This window comes from Echinops telfairi, unplaced genomic scaffold (assembly GCF_000313985.2).
Source record: "Echinops telfairi isolate 266 unplaced genomic scaffold, ASM31398v2 ScPeMD7_5868;HRSCAF=6743_1, whole genome shotgun sequence".
NCBI classification, from domain to species: Eukaryota; Metazoa; Chordata; class Mammalia; order Afrosoricida; family Tenrecidae; genus Echinops; species Echinops telfairi.
Window position 1 is genome coordinate 12,854,458 of NW_022109768.1, and position 18,432 is coordinate 12,872,889.

At 49.5% G+C, this 18,432-nt stretch overlaps 1 protein-coding gene across 1 annotated transcript in view; it reads left to right on the forward strand.

Moving 5' to 3' along the window:
- The window catches only part of ZNF827 (zinc finger protein 827), a 190,477-nt gene that overhangs the window by 102,241 nt on the left and 69,804 nt on the right, over positions 1-18,432 (forward strand). The window contains exon 8 of the mRNA XM_030887204.2: positions 14,358-14,461. Coding sequence (XP_030743064.1) covers positions 14,358-14,461 — 104 coding nt within the window. The remainder of the gene's footprint in view (positions 1-14,357; positions 14,462-18,432) is intronic.

Here is an 18,432-nt window from a genome sequence, read left to right on the forward strand (position 1 = left end):
ATCCCACTTTACCAATGTTAAAATCTGGTCACCTTAGCTTTGAGTCCCCAGTCTGCACTCCCCCTCATAAGATATTTTGTTCTGATGATGCCTGATACTTGATCCCTTCGACACCTTGTGATCACACAGGCTGGTGTGCTTCTTCCATGTGGGCTTTGTTGCTCCCGAGCTAGATGGCCACTTGCTTACCTTCAAGCCTTTAACACCCCAGACGCTATTTCTTTTGATAGCCGGGTACCATCAGCTTTCTTCGAAGAGGGCGTGTTTCTAAGAGCTAACCAACTCTGCTTTATCCTTAAAGAAGAACAGTTGGGAGAATGTTAAAAATCATATCTCATATTGAAAACCTTTGCATTGATTGGTTCCCACTGGAGCCCTGGTGGCATAGTGCTTATGTGTTGGGTTGCTAGCTACAAGGTCAGTAGTTCAAAGCCACCAGCCACTCCAAGGGAGAAAGATGGTTTTTCTTAACTCCGCTAAAGAGCTGCAGTCTCGGAAACCTTCCGGGACAGTTCTTGCCCACCCAGTGGGGTGGCTGGGGTTGGCATGGACGCTGGGGTGGCTGGGGTTGGCATGGACGCTGGCAGTGAGGGAGGGTGTGGTGTGAGCGTTTGGTTCCCTCGCAGGCATTTGTGTTTGCTTTTTGTCTTTTACTATCAGTTATTCTTCTGTTTGGCGGCTGACCTGGGTTGGATATTTTTGCTTATGGGTTGCTATTTATTATGTAGTGATCATTTCTTTATTGTTATGATAGATTTAAAACAAAGCAGAAGAGAGAATATAGGAATCTGCCTTATCCAGATTGTGCAATTAGCAGCATTTGCTGTACGTGCTCCACCCATCTTAAAAAAATTTTTCCACTTTTAAAAGCATATCCCAGATATCATGAAATTTCCTCTGCGCCTTCGTTAGGATCTACCACTCTGAAAAATGGATATTTTCCACAGTACCGTTTACTACCTTTCAAGATCCACACCCCGTTTGATTGGTTTTTAATAGCGGCGAAGTTTTTATCTGATTGGGAACAGCCACACAATGGAATAGGAAATGGGGGACACACAGCGCTTCTCTCTCGCCCTGTTTCTCTCGACCCCTCCAAGTGTGTGCAGGAGAAAAGCTGATGCCTGAATGGGAAGGGCCTGGTGGAGCGACCTTGGTTCCCCCTCTGCCCACAAGCCCGGGTTAGAAATTCACTGAATATGCGATGCCAGCCTCAAGTGTTAGATGACTACCCCAGCTGAACTTGGCCGGTTTGTCAAGATAAATTGACGTTCTGTTCCCCACAGGCCCCCTTTCTTTAGAAACGTTTGAGCCCAGTGTGATCACTGGCTGAGTTTTGTAGGCCTGATCCACCGGGGTCACAGGGGAGCAGGGGTGGGGGTCTTCTTGGTGGTTCCCTTTTTAAGTCAGAATAAAGAGTGGTCTGGCTGTGCAGGCTGGCCAGGCTCTCTTGAGGGCTGGACTTGCACTGGACTTAATCATGAGCATGCATCTCTACCCCAAGTGCTGTGACCTGGCACGCAGGGTTCTTTGACAAAACAAGCAAACAAAATCACCCAGGACAGTGCTCTGGATGCCTTGTTTCCTGGTATCGAGGAGGGAAGATCGTATTCATGAGGACCAGTGAAAACGTATGTTCTTTCTTCCTGGATTAACTTTCTTACTGACTCCAAGAGAGCGAGCTGGCACTGATTTTTAGACCCTCGACTCTTCATATCTTGGGCCTGGTTGAGAAGCAGCCGCTAAGAAGATCTCATCCCAGAAGAAACCGAGGGCCCCACTGGAGGTTGGGTGGACCAGATGGGTCCGTGGTCACGTAGTGTGATTGCCACCAGGAGCTCTGGTGGCGCAGCCGTTAAGCACTCAGCTGCCAACCAGTAGGTCTAGGATTGGAACGCACCCAGTGGCTCGTGGGAGAAAAGCCTTGGCAGCCTGCTCCCATTGAGATTATAGCCTAGGAAAAACTGGGGGTGGCGACAGCTCTACGGTGTCCTATAGGGTCACAATGAGCCTGACTTGAGTCCGCAGACCACAAAAAAACAGACCATAGCAAAGCGATCTTTATTTCCGTGTTCAGCATAATACTGAGAATTCTGCATGGAATCCTGGTATTTGGTTTTTTCAAGGTTCAAAATTAATTCACAAAAATCTGGAACTAGATAATTAATATATTTCAAATAAAATCTTTAATAAGTGTGTTACAAAACATAGATAGGCAAATATGTAAAAGAAATATTATACATCCACTGTGTATTGGCAAATTCATGCTAATGAAGGCAAGTATTATTGATTTTGGGGGGCGGGGATGAGTACATAGAAATGAGGAAATTGCTTTAACCCTGAAAGTCGAAAGTGAAATATTGTTACTTGATCTTTTCTTAAAACTGGAATCTTCAGGAATTAAACGTGCCAATGTTTTTGTTGAGTTGTGAGCATGTGTAGAAGCTTCTGGAGACATTTTTTTAAATACTTGAGAGACTGAGAAGATAGTTTAAACCTAATCCAAATGCTTCCTTATTCTTTATCTCGAATAAGCCCATCTCCCTTGTTTTTGTATATTGGAGAAGTTTTGAAAGCCCTTCTTGTTCCTTTACGAGGTAAAGATTTACTGCCTCAGAACCCCAAGGCTGCCCCTGGGGGCAGTTCTTCCCTGCCCTGTAGCGTCACCAGAGTCTGAGGTGACTTGATGGCAGTGGGCTTGGTTTGTGTCTGAGCAGGCGTGCCGTCTCTCACGGGGAATACAGCCCAGTTTTTGTTCGAAGAACGTACTTCTGTGTTGTCTTCCTACTCCTTCCCTTCGTTAGGCGTACGTGAAATCCTCACGTCCGTTCCCTGTGCCCACCTCAGTTCTGTCCCATTCCATGTGTGCCAGGAGTCCTTGAGCACAGGAGCAGGGTTTGGTCTTGAAATAACGTTTGCTCCGTTGGCATCTTCGTGAGTCGGTGGGAGGCATGGGTGATGGCTGCCTCAACTCGTGCCTCTTGTGACTGCCCTGTTCTAACGCTTGTCAAGGATTCTTGTAGCTGTTGTTTTGTTTTTTTTTAAACTGTTTTCATGTCCTAAGATCTGAATGCTTCCTACGTCAGAGTTTTAAAAAGACAAGTACAGTATGCTGTTTTTAGACCAGTGCCTGGTATTGACACCGCGGCTGCAACACTGTGCTCCCGCATGGGAGTAATTGTGCGATGGCGCGGGCCGGCCGGGCAGGGTGCGGTGCTAGTGTGCAGGTCGCTGTGGGCCTGCACTGACTCGGTGACAACAATGCCGATGCCAACAACGGTACTTATTTCCGTCCATAGAAATAACACTGCTCGATTGCCGTGCTGACCACCAGTACTGCCGTTGCTGGAACTAAGTGCAACTGTGCAGAGAGCAGAGGCCGGCAGCTCTCTGGGTGAAACGGCGCAGTCGCCTGGAGAGCAGGCCATGGATCGGGGTGAGCCCAGTGCTTCCATGGGATTTTTCCATCCAGACCACTCTCCATTTCAGTGGATCACTTCTGGAACGTCTCGAAATCAGATGGTCTGTTCTTACAACGTCTGACGTGAACACGGACCCAGGAAAATGTGGACTTGTTTCACTCAGCACTTCAGAAAGGCCCTGGCGCTCTGTTGTGTTGCACGAATAGGAGAGGGCTTCCAAGAGTGAGTGGGAAACATGGAAGGACGTGGAGGTGGAATTTCCCCCATGAGCCTCTGGAAACCTCCTCATAGGTGCGCATGCGCATAGATAGTGAAAAGCTTTTGCCCGGTGTGTTTTCCCCACTCACCAAGGGAGAGAGAGGACGGAGCTTGGATTTCCGTCAGAACCTCACTTCACAGTGTTCTGCCTGCGCCCCTTACATGAAATAGCGTTTCTTTCCATCCGTGCCTCCGAGGCTCCTTATGGTTCTGACTGAAAACTCCCTGAAAAGCCAAGTCTTTCTTGGGAATCTTTGTTTAGTTTTTATCTTTTTTTCCTACATACCACTCCCAAATTCAGTCCTGTGTGTAACTGTCATTTTGGAGAGGGGAAAAAAAGAAAAAAGCTTAGGAGGGAATAAAATTATGTTTAGTAATGACAAAATGGTTTTAAAGGAGCAACAGAAAAGAATGCGTTTCCCCTTTCAAAAAGATAGCTTTGTTTTTGTTGTTAGGTGCTATCAAGTTTGTTCTGACCCATGGTGACCCCATGCACACAGCAGAATGAAACGCTGCCTGTGTTGGTTCCGGTTGATAGAGGAACAAATCCAGAGACACTCGTGTATGTGTAAGAGAGAGCTTTATATAAAAGAACAATTGTCTATTGAGAAAACCTCCCAGCCCAGCCCAGCTCAAGTCCATAAGTCCAATATTAGCCCCTATGCCCGTCACGAGTCCATAAATTCCTCTTCAGACTCATGCAGCACGTACAACGATGCCGAATGCAGGAAGATCACAGGCTGGTGGGTGAACACTCTTACGGATCCAGTGCTGGTGGAAGCATCTTCAGGGCTCTGGCTGCCATCAGTATGGCTCCATGTGGCTTGTCAACATGAAGGTGCAGCAGAGAGAGAGGAAGTTCCCAGAATCCTCCTCATGAGAAGGTCATGTCCACAAGGAGGCATCAGGCTGTGATCTGATTGACAGGCTAAACTCCACCCCTTCAGGAGATTATGTAACTACCATAAGGTCCCACGTCCCGTGGCGTTTTAAAAAAGTCCCGATTTTTGGAAAGAATGCACAACAAGCTAGGTTAGATGGTTTTCGGCTGCCATGTGGCTATTTCGCCAGGATATGAGTTTTATCAGTGGTGTCCCGCTTTTGTCCCTCTTTACCAATGTTAACATCTGGTCACCTTAAACTACCACCAAGCTCACAATTGTTCCTGTGCCCGAGCCCCTCAGTTGCCTCCTGTGCACCTGAAAGTTGGACATCGAATAAGGAAGGCTGAAAGAGAACCTCTGCATTGGAGTTGTTGTGCTGGAGAAGAATATTGGAGTCCGGTGGCTTGCTAAAAGGACACACCAGTCTGTCTTGGAAGAAGTATGGCGAGAGGGTTCCTTAGAAGCAAGGATGACAACAATGTGTCTTACATACTTTGGACCTGTTTTCAGGGGAGGCCAGGCCCTGGAGAAAGGTCTCGTGTTTGGTAAAGTGGAGGGACCGTGAACAACAGGAAGGTCCTCCAGGAGATGGGGTGACACCGGGGCTGCAGCATCTGGCGGAGGCACAGAAACGATTGTGAGGACGGTGCAGGACTGGGCAGCTTTCTTTTGTATGCACAGGGTTGCTGTGGGCCAGACCCAACTCAAGGCACCTAACAGCCACAGCAACGATTGTAGCTATCTATTTGAAAGGTGGGGGGGTTGGGGGGGTGGAAAACCCGCTCTGTTGCTCCTTTACAACCATGTTGTCATTGCATGCTGCATCCCCCTTCTTTTTCATTTTTATTTTTTAATCAAAATGTGTTTTCCCGTAAAGTTTTGCTTTTGACTGCGGCACCGGGGAGGGGTGGTTTTCCAATGGCTGGGCCTTCTGTTCGGCGTGAAGCTGAGCTCCCTGTGGGCACTCAGAAGTTAAAGGTGGGGCTCTCTGTGCCACAATCAGCACTTAGCAGGATGTATCACTATTTAGAGCCATCATCTTTTATGGACTGTTTTATTATTTATTATAAATCTTTTCTTTTCACGGCACCGTGCTGTTGACCTTCCGTCTGTGACATCTGATGACCGGAATTGTCCAGGCATGGTGACGGCATCTCCCCTTCCTACCTCAGCCCCGTAGATTGTCTGCAGGACAAAAATGAAAACACGCATCTCTCCGGCCCCGGGTTGGTTTTTTTTGGGGGGGCCTTGCAAGGGGGGGAAAGTTGGCGTTTTCAGGTTTAAGTAGCAAAATTGAGCTGTAAGTAACAAAGGGCAGGACAAGCAATGGAGGCCCTGGGCCGTTTCTAAGGGTCTCCCCACCACTGGACACTCTGTTCCCGGATGCTTGGGGAATACTGATGGGAATTAGCTCAGTCTTACAGGTAACCTGCCGTGGTCCAGGACCAGAGGACCCACCTTGTGATAGGTGGTGGTTTTATTCTAGGACAGTAAGTGATGGTTTCCTCCCTTGTTAGCTACTTGTTTCGATCGCCTCCCCTGTCACGGTGTGTATGTATTTCAAACATTAACTAATAGCAAGTATATGTTTTTTCCCTTCACATTGTACCTTTTGCCTTTTCCCACTTCCGGTGCTGACTTTCTAAGGGCGAGGCCTTTCACAGCAAGGTGGCGAACGGTTAGGCAGCTGGAAAAGCAGGAGACAAAGGCCATGGGGCATTCACAGATGGGCCTCTTTTCTAGAATAATGGGTCCCTGACAAGTGACAAGTTGGTGGGCCCTGAACACTGCTTCAAAGAAGCACACACGGTGGAGTCTGATTTATTTGGTTTGTGTTTCTCCGGGGGAAGATGTGGAGCCAGTCTAGCCTGTTGTCAGGCCCCTCCGGGACTTCCTGCCCCATCACCATCGCCCAACAGTGACAGGCCCTATTGAGCAGGAGCCAGGGGCCACCCCACCACCCTTTACACGGCACCTTGTCTCAGCAAAGCCGAGGCCAAATGAAAGCGTGGTGTGGGAGGGGTAAAAAGAGTGTCAGGAACACAGTGTCAGCATTTCCGAAACGCACGCCGCTCAGGCCTGCCAGCCTGGCCTCTGGGGTATAAGTCCAGTGTCTTCTGTCCTCTGCAGACCTGGGCAGAGAGAAAGAGGGCCAGCGTGTTTGGAGATCCAATCCTATCAAGTAAGCGCATCTGATATAGGGAATATACCGCGTTTGGTTGCCTGCTGTCCTCTCTTCCTGAAAAGTGGATGCTGATTGGGTGGCAGACAAGTGTCCCTGGAGCCTTTGTCCCACACTGAGCGCCGTACCTGTGCGGAGGTAACAGTCAGCAAACACCTGGTGACTACTTTCCTCTACGTTTAGGTTTAATAGCAGAGCCCGCTGGCCCGCAGAAGCAGTGGGGACGGGCAGGGGAGTGTGTGGCCTCGCCAGGCTCATGGGTTGCAAGTGTAGACATCAGATACCTGAGACGGACATAAAGACGAAAATCATTCTCACGTGTCTCGGTGCCTCAGTGGAAAAGGTCTGCTTTCCGATCCCCAGATGCCTACATCGTGGGACGGCTGCTTCCCAGCTCCTCTGGTCCCTGCCTCTTCTCACTTCTTTCTGCTCATTCGTTCCAGGACAGATGCCTGACTTTCTCTTGTCCGAGCCTCGGCTCTCTGGATGTGGGCAAATACTTAACTGGTTTGTGCTTAGGCCTTCCGCTCTGTAAAATTGGGATAAGGATAATCATGATGCTGTGGGCTAGGCGTTGGGCTAGCCACAAGGATGTCGGTTCAAACCCACCAGCTGGTCCTCCAAAGAACGATGAAGCCGTCTGCGCCTGTCAATATGTAGAGTCTCAGAAAATCTTACAGGGGGTGGGGGTGGGGGTCCTCTGTGAGTCAGAATCGACCCCTTGGCCGTCAGTTTGGTTTGGATTGGGGTTCTTAATACTGGCAGCTTCCCCATAACATTGCTTTGAGGATGAAGTGAAGTTCACGCACACAAACTCACCAAGCCTGCTGCTCTTGAGTTCATTCTGACTCATGGGGACCCTACAGGCCGGAATAGAATTGCCCCTTCGGGTTTCCAAGGCTGTAACTCTTTACAGAAGCAGACAGCCTCGTCTCTCTCCGAAGGAGCTACTGCTCGAATCATTGCCTTGTGGCTTGCATGTAACCTCTATGCCACCAGGGCTCCTTAATATACCCGAAGCAGAATGCCACACGGGTAAGGAATATCTGTGTTAGTGTTGTTGTTGTTACTTTGTTCGTTTTTTTTTCACTTGAACATGTATTAAGAATATTTACATAAAATATTTTCACACCTGCCACCTCTTATCCAATGATGACACTGAGCCTAGAGAAGCCATCGGCTTTCTGAAGGTCACTGGTAGCCCATATAGAATTCGGAAGTCAGATTCCCAGATCCCCAAGACTGCTAAACGGAGATGCTCAGTGACACGCAGCAGAGCCTAGATATATAGTTGCAAATGCAGAGCAAAGTGGGGCCTAGATACATCGTTACAGTGCAGAGCATGACAGCTTGCTAACCTAGTGTCTTTTCTTTCCAGGTGAGACTTTCCGCTAGGCCTGAGCTGCCTTGGCTTCAGAAGTGTCCCCATTCATGCTCCGCCCTGTGAAAGCACTGTTGGTCCTTTATGCATTTTAGCATTCAGCAATGACCCATTCTCTGCTCCCTCTGAAGAGATCTTTTCTTTGCTATTCAGGATAAAGCTGGTGTCCAGGGTAGAAAATTATTTGGGTTGTTGTTTCCCTTGAGCGATTGTCTCCCTCTCTACTCAATTTATTCTGAGTGTCTTGTGGGTAACTGGGCTTCACTCCTCCCATCCATGGAGACCTTGCTGTTGAAGAGAACTTACAAGGATGCAGAGCTAGGCCCTCGTCGCCTCTTGGTAAAATGCAGGAGACGGTCCCAGGGTGCACAGCCTCTGTACTGTTCACCTAGAATTCTTCAAGAGGTGGTTTTACAGGTCTTAGTGGGCTTTACTGCAGGAGCCAGGTGGTGAACACTGCATTCGTCTAACCTAAAAGTTGGTGGTTTGAAGCCGCTCCACAGCACAGCGGAAAAAAGGCCTGGCGGCCTGCTCCGTGAAGATGGTTGCTTTTACGTGCCCCATCAAGTCGATTTTGACTCCTAGCGGCCCTGTAAGAAAGAGTAGCACTAAGAACTGCCCCATAGGGTTTCCAAAGGGGTGGTCTTTATGGAGGAGCCCTGATCAAACAGGGAATGAAGCAGCAGGCTGCTACCCACAATGTCAGCAGTTCAAACCCACCAGCTGCACTACAGGAAAAAGATGAGGCTTCCTGCTCTAAGTACAGCTTTCGTTTTGAAAACCCTCCGTTGCAGGTTTGTAATTACCTATCTGGTTACCATGAGTCATAATCAACTCAGTGGCAGTGGGTTTTGTAACAGATTGCCGCATCTTTCTCCCGTGAGGTAGCTGGTGGGTTTGAACCTCTGACCTTTCAGTTAGTAGTCAAGAGCATCGGCCCCTTGCACCACCAGGGTTCACTTTCAGTGACCTTTCCTTCCAAGAGAAGTTGAGGGCGTAGTTCTACCCTGCTGTGCATGCATCGCCAGGAGTTGAGATCGACTCCCTAACAACCTGTTTGGTTTGGTGTTCCTTAGTTTTGTTGTATGTGTTGCTGCTGGTGTGCGGCTGTGTCGCCAGCCTGACCGTGGCCAGGTGGACTTCTGCCCTGGCTGTCTGCCTTGTCTTCTGCAGGCCCCTCCAGACCTCACTGCACTCCTAAGCCAGGAGAGTGTCCCCTCGTGGAAAGTCCGTCCCACCCCCTTCACGTAAAGTCACACTTGCTTCCCATTGCGCTGAAGGTTAAAGCCATACCTCCTACAGTGCGGCCTCTTGGGAGCTCTGTAGGCATAGTGGCTATGCGTTGGGTTGTGATCCATAAGGTCGCCAGTTCAAAACCACCAAGTGCTCCACTGGAGAAAGACAGGGCTTTCTACTTCCATGAAGCGTTACCGTCTCAGAAACTCACTAGAGCAGTTCCACCTTTCCCTATGGGGTTGCTGTGAGTCAGCATCTACTAGTTTGTTTGTTGAATGTGGCCTTGTTCCCAATGATTACTCATTGGGCTGGTAGCTGCAAAGTCAGCAGTTCAAAGCCATCAGCTGCCTTGTGGTAGAAAGCTGGGACTTTCTACTCTCATGAAGAGTTACAGCCTTGGACACCCGCAGGCGGCTGTTCTGCCCTGTATAGAATCGTTGTGAGTCAGAATCAATTGCTGGCAGTGAGTTTGGTTTGGTGAGTGTGGCCCCCACCTGATGACCTTGGGTCCCATCTCTTCCCCACCATCTCTTGCACCTCCCAGCCAGCCTGTGTATTTCAAACGCTGAGAACACTTCGCCCAGGTCCTCAGAATGCTGACACCCCTGTTCACCTCTTAAGCGTCTGTCTGCTGCATTGTCACTTTGGCAGGAGAGTGCCTGCTGCTGGTCTTGCTGGCTAGAGCCAGCCCCCTCCCCTGGTGGGGCACGATGTCCACCTGCCTCCCCCACAATGCCTGACCCTGTTGCTACTTCCCCTTTGTGCCTCAATTACCGCGCTTAGCCACACCTGCCACACCGAGCGTCTGAGCCTGTCTTAGCCAGAGATACAGAACAAGTGGAAAGAGAGGGAGAGAACAAGATGCCCAAACCCTTTGCCAGCAAGTCAGCTCCGACTCCACCATCCTGTGAGACAGAGCAGAGATGCCCCCACAGGGTGCCCAACACTGTAAGTCTTTTTGCCTCCACGTGGCAGGGGCAGTGGTGAGCCGTCAGCTGTTTGGTTCACAGCGAGAGCTGCCCCACGGCACCACCAGGGCTCCTCACGCAGTGTGAGGGAGCTTGACAGAGTCCATGGGGACGAACTGCAGTTAAACGCTCATGGAGTTTTTCCACAAACTTTTTGAAGGCCCCGCATGTCTACACCTGAAGGTATCTACCTATATGTGGACCTCCCTGGCCAAGCCACGGCAGAAAGGCCTGGTGATCGCTACAGCTAAGAAAATTCTGTCTAGTTGAGTCACTACTGAGTCAAAAGCAACAGTATTCAACAATAGCAACAACAACACACATAGAAGTTTTACAAACTGTGTGTGTGTGTGTATTCATTCAAGGCAAATCTAAAATCTGTTGTGACAAATGGGAGCTTCCTTCAGTGTGCGTTCCCTAGAGTCTATAGGCCAGGCAACGTGTGGTGGCCAGGTATCTTATTTCCAGTCTAGTCAGCAGAACACTTTTGCTCATAAGGCTTTCGGCTGACAGAGGGAGGCCCTCCACATAATGGAGAGTGATCTGCTTTCCTTAAAGCCAATTGCTTTATTCACGTGTGACTACTGCCTAATAGCATCTCGACTAGTGTTTGGCCAAACAGTGGGGTACCAGAGCCCGGCTGGCTTGGCACATAGAACTAATCATCGCCAAGCCAGAGCCAGCGTCAGCACTGGCACCAGACCTTCCCAGAAGTTCAGGCTGAGGCCAGAGAATGTGTGCTGTGGAACATGAGTGCAGTGTGTACCAGTCTATGTCACAGGGAAGGCATCAGTTCTGGACATCTCTTAGGGGTCCCCTTTCATGCCCCTTGATGTCTCCAAAGGGAGTCTCCACCTTCCAGCTCCTTGGGAGCAGCTGGTAGTTCTGAACTGCTGACCTTGTAGTTAGCAGCCCAGTGCAGAGCCCGCTGTACCGCCAGGGCTTGGATCAATTCAGTGGCAGTGAGTTTGGTTTTGGTGTTTTGTTCAGCAGATTTACCCAATGAAATACATTGTTTTATTTCTTGACTGCTACTTCTATGAATGGTGATTGTGGATCTAAGCAAGATGAAACGCTTGCCAACTTCAGCCATTTCTCCATTGATTTTATCTGTGGGTCCAGTTATGAGGGCTTGGGTTTTCTTTACATTGAGTCATGAGCCATACTGCAGGCTGCAGTCCGCGATCTTTATCAGCAAGTGCTCCAGGTCCTTCTCATTTTGAGCAAGCAAGGCTGTGTGGTCTGCATATCATCGCATTGTTAAGAAGCCTTCCTCCCATCCCGATGCCGCATCCACGTTCTTCTACGTAACAGTTAGTCTCATGTTACCTGCTTGGCACACAGATGGAATCATTGTAGTGACTGGATCCCACCCTGACCCACTCTGGTCCTGAGTTTAAGGCACTCGATCATTCCCTTGGTCTGTTTGAAAGACTGTCTCTTGGTCCAGGTTGAGGTTCCTCATAAGCACAATGGAGTGTTCTGGAATTTCCGTTCTCAAGGTTTTCCATAGTTTGTCATGATCCGTGTTTAAGTTCAGTGTTAAGTTGAACAACTCTGTAGTTGTTAAATGGACTAGCTTATTTAATTCTCACACCACCTCTCTGGACCCAGTTATCATCCCATTTCGTAGATGTTCTTGGAGGCTCAAATGTTATTGGAGCAAGGTCACACAGCTACTAAGTAGCAGAGCCAGGATTTGAGCCCAGAGCTGTCTACCCTTGGGGGAGCACATAGTCTTAGGTAGCTGCTGCCCTACGTTCTCCTTCAGTGGTTTGTCACTTACAGTTTATGAGATGTTTAGCTTTAAAGGACTGGAATCTCCCCTCCATTTTCCTCACTCTAACTAACTAATTTAATTTTTTAAACCGAAATTATTTTGTGCTTCAGGTATGAACAAAAACATTGCCATACAAAGTTGCATTAAGTCAGCCTCATAGTCTTGGCACCTTTGTATAGTATTTCTGAGGCTGTACACCTTTACAGAAGCAGACAGACTCCTCTTTTTCCCATGAAGTGGCTGACGTGTTGGGACTGATCGATAACCTTGCAGTTACCTGATAGCGCTCCCAGGGGTCCCTAACAGTCATGTAAAACAGTGTTACTTATCAATATGCGTTACTCCGTTTTTTAGAGTAATGAATCTTCCGTTTTCACTGTAATGTTTCCTTTATAATAATCATAGTGGCCAGGGGTGGCCATGGGGAGATATCCCACTGTTAACTGAAAGGTCGATAGTTTGAACCCACCAACTGCTTCCTGGGAGAAAGATGGGGTGCCCAGCTTGGCTAGAACCCCACGGACCCATCTGCTCTGTCCTGCGAGGCTGCTGCGAGTGGGAGTTCAACCGGACCTCAGTGGCTCTGACCTGAACCTGCTCATGAAAGCAACAGCAGTTGGGAGTTTCCTAGGCTTATTCTCTCTGATCTGCCCCATTGTGTAGGGGGGTGGCTCCTGCGAAGGTTCCCTGGTAAATGTAGTGGGTTAAGTGTGAGCCACCTAAGGTTGGTGGCTCAAGCCCACCACCCACTCTGCAGGAAACATGAGGCTGTCTGTTCCCTTAAAGAGTTAGAGTCTCACAGACTCTACGGGGCAGTTCTACTCCGCTTTTGGGGGTTGCTCTGAGTCAGAATTGACTGGATGGCGGTGGGTTGGTGGGTGTGGAAGGTTTAGCTCGTGGGAGGTGCTCGTGGGAACGGCAGGCAGGAAGAGCTGGGCGTGTCACCCCCTTTCTCTGTCCTGCAGCAGCTGTCTCCACTCCAGGGCTCGGCTGCCAAAACCCAGCCCATCGGGGCCCTGGGACAGAGTAGAGCTGAGGGAAGCAGATCGCTTCTTGTTTTTCCCAAGTAGCAGCTGGTGGGTTCAAACCACTGACCTTTGGGTTAGCAGCCCAACGCTTACCTCACTTTACACTCCAGCCTCAGGGTGGTAGTGACTCCTTGCTCTTCCAAGCTGTGCTACTGCCCCCTCCCAACCTTGTACTGCCCACGCCTCCCATTCCCGTGATTCAGTCTCATCTGTTGTAAATAAGTGAACCGGGACACACGGAGATGATTCCAGCTCAGAACAATCCTATGCGCATGTGCCTCAGAGTAAAACTGTCCTGTCTGGGGTTGTCAGTGACTGGGTTTCCCCCTCTGCCCTGAAATAAATTATCAGGCCTTTCTTGCAGGGCACTTTTGGGAGCATAGACTCCTCTAGTCTTTTGGTTAGACACTGGGCATGCTAACCATTTGCACCACCCGTGGACACCTGGTAAATAGTTGAGGGCTGGCCGCCTTGTAGGCTGGGCTCTGGTGTATACTCCATCCGCCAGTGTCCACCAATTCCTATCGTGACTTGCTGTCTTCGTCCAAGGCCTGGCAGCGGCACACTGACTGGGGGACCGTGCTCTAAGTAAAAATCACACAATGGCGTCCCTCAGGCTCCTGGGGGCAGCGGCACTTAGGGTGTTGGATGCCCCTGATACTCATCCAGCAGTTGGGGGCTCCCTCTCAGGCTCTTTCGTGGCAGCCCCAGTTTCCAGACATCAGCTCCTTCGGAGCACAGACCGTGTGGGGGAGCTGGAGCAAATCCATTCCCCAAGCTGGGAATATGCCCGGGCAAGTCCGTGGTGCTGCAGACCCCGGCTGTGGGTCTTCATTTGCGCTCAACAGAGTCACACATAGAGGTGCTGCTCTGCCAGCGTCCTGCTCTGTGGATTTCACAGTCCCTTCCAGCTGCTGTGTCACCGAGCCACCTAAATATAACATCCCCAGGCAAAATCTACAGATGGTGCTTGTCCACTGCCAAGTAGTCTTTTCCTCCGTGCTAAGCACTCTCGTCGCCGTCTCTCAACACTTTTCTTAAGATACCTTATCCCGCATGCATGGGTGTGTATATGTACATTCATGGATGGATGGATGGAAGGAAGGATGGATGGATGGATGGAAGGAAGGAAGGATAGGCAGATTGGGGCCAGATGCTCTGGGTATATCGTAAGTAACTTTCATTTACTAAACCTCGCTCCTCCTCCCCCACCCCCAGCCCTTTCTTTTCAGAAGATACATTTAGACAATCACCATTCACCTCCAATTCAAAAGACCTGCTGCCTGTCCAGTCTGTGCTGCATGGAAGAATATCGACTCCAGGTATGGTAACATTGTTGATTTTGCTTATGTCCGGGGCGTGGAGATGTTGCTTTTCTGAAATGTGTAGATTTTAAGATACTTGTAGCCTCTGCCTTAGAGTTCATCATGTAAACCTAGGTCAAAAAAATCAAAAACACACGAAGGGGGTGGTGGGGAACTCCATTTAACCAGCCACAAAAGTGGAGCATAAAATCTAGGCCGTAGTAATCCTCCTCATCCGGGCTTTCGGGGTGCATTGTTCCTGCTGGAGAAGGATTTCTTCTTCTTTGCTACAGCCAAGTGGAACCTGGAAATCATTTGCCACATGAGTTGTCAGTATTCCGAGCAGGAAGGTATAGGGGTGGGTGGGGGTGGGGACAGGTGAGAGCAGACATCTCCAGCACGGAAGGAGCTGACCCAGGTTGGGTGTGGGTCACCACTAAGACCTCTTTGGTTTCCATGGCAGCAGCACAGCTCATGAGAGCAATCTTACCACCCGCTTTTGCCTCTCTTCTCAGCCATTGTATCTGCTTGGTCCGCTTAACATTTCTGTCAGCCATCGCCACCATTCAGGCATCATCTTGCATCCAGGTCTTCCTTCCCCCGTCTCCTTTCTAGGCGTAAAGCAAAGGTGTGCTTGCTCTCCCTGTGTCCGCATCGTGGGCACCCTTTAGGACTTACGCATCCTCTGAGTCGCTATGAAACGGGAATGTTTGAGAACCAGCGGTGCGCTGTAGTCCACACTCCCCTCCCCTCTCTGCCCCATCCAGCTGGGCAGCCTTCTGCTAGTTGCTAGCCTCGGATCCCAGCCATTAGCCAAATGTCAGCAGCCCTTGGTGGTTCGCTACCAATGTATTTGCCCTAGATAACTGAGTGAATGGCCCGGGGTGTGTGTGCAGGAGGGGCCCCTGCCAGAGTGGTTGCCCTGGAGCCCCTTCAAGAATATAACCCCAAGAGTCCTCCATGGACCCAAGTAGGCTTGATCCTAGAGCACCGGGGAGCTCCCCATTTTATAAGTATGGAAGAGTCAGGTAGCACCCTCTGAAATACTGTCTGGGAACATCACAGGTCATCCAAGGTGGTGTGTGACAAGCAGCGGGGGACAGGTAGCACTTTGTCATTCTTTAGTCTTGGGGTGGCATTGCCCTCTCTTGCATTCCGCCACACATCCAGCCAGCGTCCAGGGACCTGCAGCCTTTCGGCTTTGCAGGGCTCTGCTCTTCCTCAGCACCAGAAATAACATGCTTCCACAAAAGCGTATTGCGTAATAGCTGGTTCTAGAAGAGAAGAGAAAGCCTGCCCAGTTTGTGTCCTCGCTCTCAAACCAGGGCTGTTCAAATTACCGTTTACTTCCCCCGGTGTCATTTTGAATAGCCATCTCCCCGTCCCAAAATTATTGCCCTGCTGTTAAGTTGATGGATTGCAACTTTCTAATGTCAAAATAACTGTCTAGCCATTGCTTGCCGGAGTGCCGTGACCCACACGGCCAGCATCCCATGATGGATGTGCAAAGCCTGAGTTACTGGCTGCGTGATTGGTTTGGCTATGTTCAAAGATAACTTTATTGGTCTAGCTAAAAGTTGACCACAGAGAATGGTACCCATCTGTGTTTCCCTGTGCATAGGGGAATGTTCTCTGATTTGCCTGATAGACTCAGACTACAAGTTGGATAAGCTCAAACTTACGTGCTCACATGTGGTCTTTCTGAGGTCAGCGTGACTGGGGTTTTTAAATTGTTAATTGCCAGGTGAACAGATAACCAATCTACTGAGCATCAAAAAATCACCTGTCTTCCATCAAAAGAGAAGCATGCCTCTATTATATTTTGCTAAAATAAATGGCTTTTAAAGGAGATATTTTAGAACAACCAAACAGTGAACGCTTTGAGAATGGCATTAAAGATTTTAAAAATGAGCAGTGATAGGGGCAAGCTTGGGCTCCTGAAAATCCCCGTCATCCGAAGAGTGCCCTCGAAAGCCTGGGAAGCTCACTTCCATTGAGCCGATTCCAGCTCACCGCGACCCCACAGGACAGAGCAGAAATGCCCCTGTGGGTTCCCGAGACCAGAACTCTTCGCAGGAGTAGAAAGCCCTGTCTTTCTCCAGTGGAGATGGCTGGTGGTTTCAAACTTCTGACCTTGTGGTTAGCAGCCCAACTCGTAACCACTACCCCCCACCCCGCCCCAGGGCTCCTAGATCTCTAAGAAGGCCTGGATCATCTGGACGGCTCGCAGAGAGGACCAGCAGAGTTAACAGCGTTCCCAGTGTCCAGGCTCCTGTCTTTGAGACACAGGCCAGTGATGAATGTCTACTGTCCACGTGCTACAGGACCCCCTTCCCTGTTCTCCAAGCCAAATTCTTCCAGAGGGGTCCTTTGGTGGCAAAACTACACGAGGAGCTTTCTTGTAGGCTTTACGTCCTTGCCCTCAGAGCGGCAGGCAGTGTGCTTGATCAGAAAGTGCATTCTCAGATCCTCTAGAGGTTTGACATAAAGCACGCCTTCCAAAAGCCAAACTCACTGCCATCAGTGAGGCCGACTCCTAGCAACCCTATAGGACAGGATAGAACTGTCTGTGAGTTTCCGAGACTGTAACTCTTTACAGGAGTAGAAAAACCCATCTTTCTCCCGAAGAGCAGCTGGTGGTTTAGAACTGCTGACCTTGAATTTAACAGCCCAAGAAGTAACCACTATGCCACCAGGACCCTGCAGTATGCCTTGAATCCTAGGTCCTGTGATATTTTTCTTGAATTATGAAAAATTATTAATCTCAAGGCACATCCTGCCCCCGGGGCTCTCAGATAGATATTGTGGATCTGCACTGGCTGCAGAGAGCCCTGGTGGCACAGTGGTGAAGTGCTTGGCTGCAAAGGAAAGGTCTGAAGTCCAAGTATACCAGCTGCTCTGTGGGAGAGAGATGTGGCATCTGCTTTCATAAGGACCCCAGCCTTGGAAATCCTGGGGCGGGGCGGGCACTTCTGGGGCCAGAATTGACTGGACAGGCTTGGTCTGGTTGAGTGGCAGTGCTGGGAGGTGTGGTTGAAATGAGGAAGTTGCAGTTTGAGTTGAGGTTCGTGGCATTTGGGGGTCAGAGAGTCATGGAACCCTAGAGGAAAATTTGAAAGACCAATTGGAAGCAGATGGCCAAGTCTTGGGAGAAAACAAGGACCAGGAACCTGAACCTGACAGAGACACTCCGGTTCTAGGGTGGCACTGTTAAAAGGACCTGGTTTGGTTGGCATGGAGAGGAAGCCATGCCTAGGAGAAGCAGGCAGAGGGATTGTTTGAGAGAATGGTTAGCTTCACTGTAATTAGCCTAACGAGGTGCTGTCAGGGCGATGCCCACCTGGAATGATTCCCCATAAGTCAGAGTTGAACTGTCCTCCTGAGGATTCGAGGGCTGATTTTGTTCCACAGAAGAAGATCACTAGACTTTTATTCTGAAGTGCCTCTGGGTAGATTCAAACCCTCAACCTTTCAGTTAGCACCTGAGCATGTTAACCCCCCTGCACCAGGCAGCACCCCAGCTTGGCTGTAAGCTGGCTACATTGGAAATGGTAGTTCCTGTACAGGAATGGGGGAGCCCAACGGCGGCAGCCAGCTTCCATGAGTAGGTACAAAAGCATTTGCAGTCAGTGGGACAGCTGTTCATATATCAATGAAAGCCTCTGAGTCCTTAGAAACCTCTCTCAGATCGTTTAAACATTACCTCCAAAATATTATTCATACTTTTATGTACTTAGCAAACCTGTCTTTCTACAGATAAATGTCAGCCTGGAGAATTAGCTCAAGCTCCCAATTAGGAGAGACCAGATTTAGTGAGTTCAGTGTGCCTCATGTCAGTCTAAAAACTCCCTTATAAATGCTGGGAAACCACTGCACGGCTGTGTGTGTGTGTGTGTGTCTACTTGTGTGTGTGTCTACTTGTGTGTGTGTCTACTTGTGTGTGTGTCTACTTATCTCCTAACTAAATTCTGGGAAACCACTGCATGGCT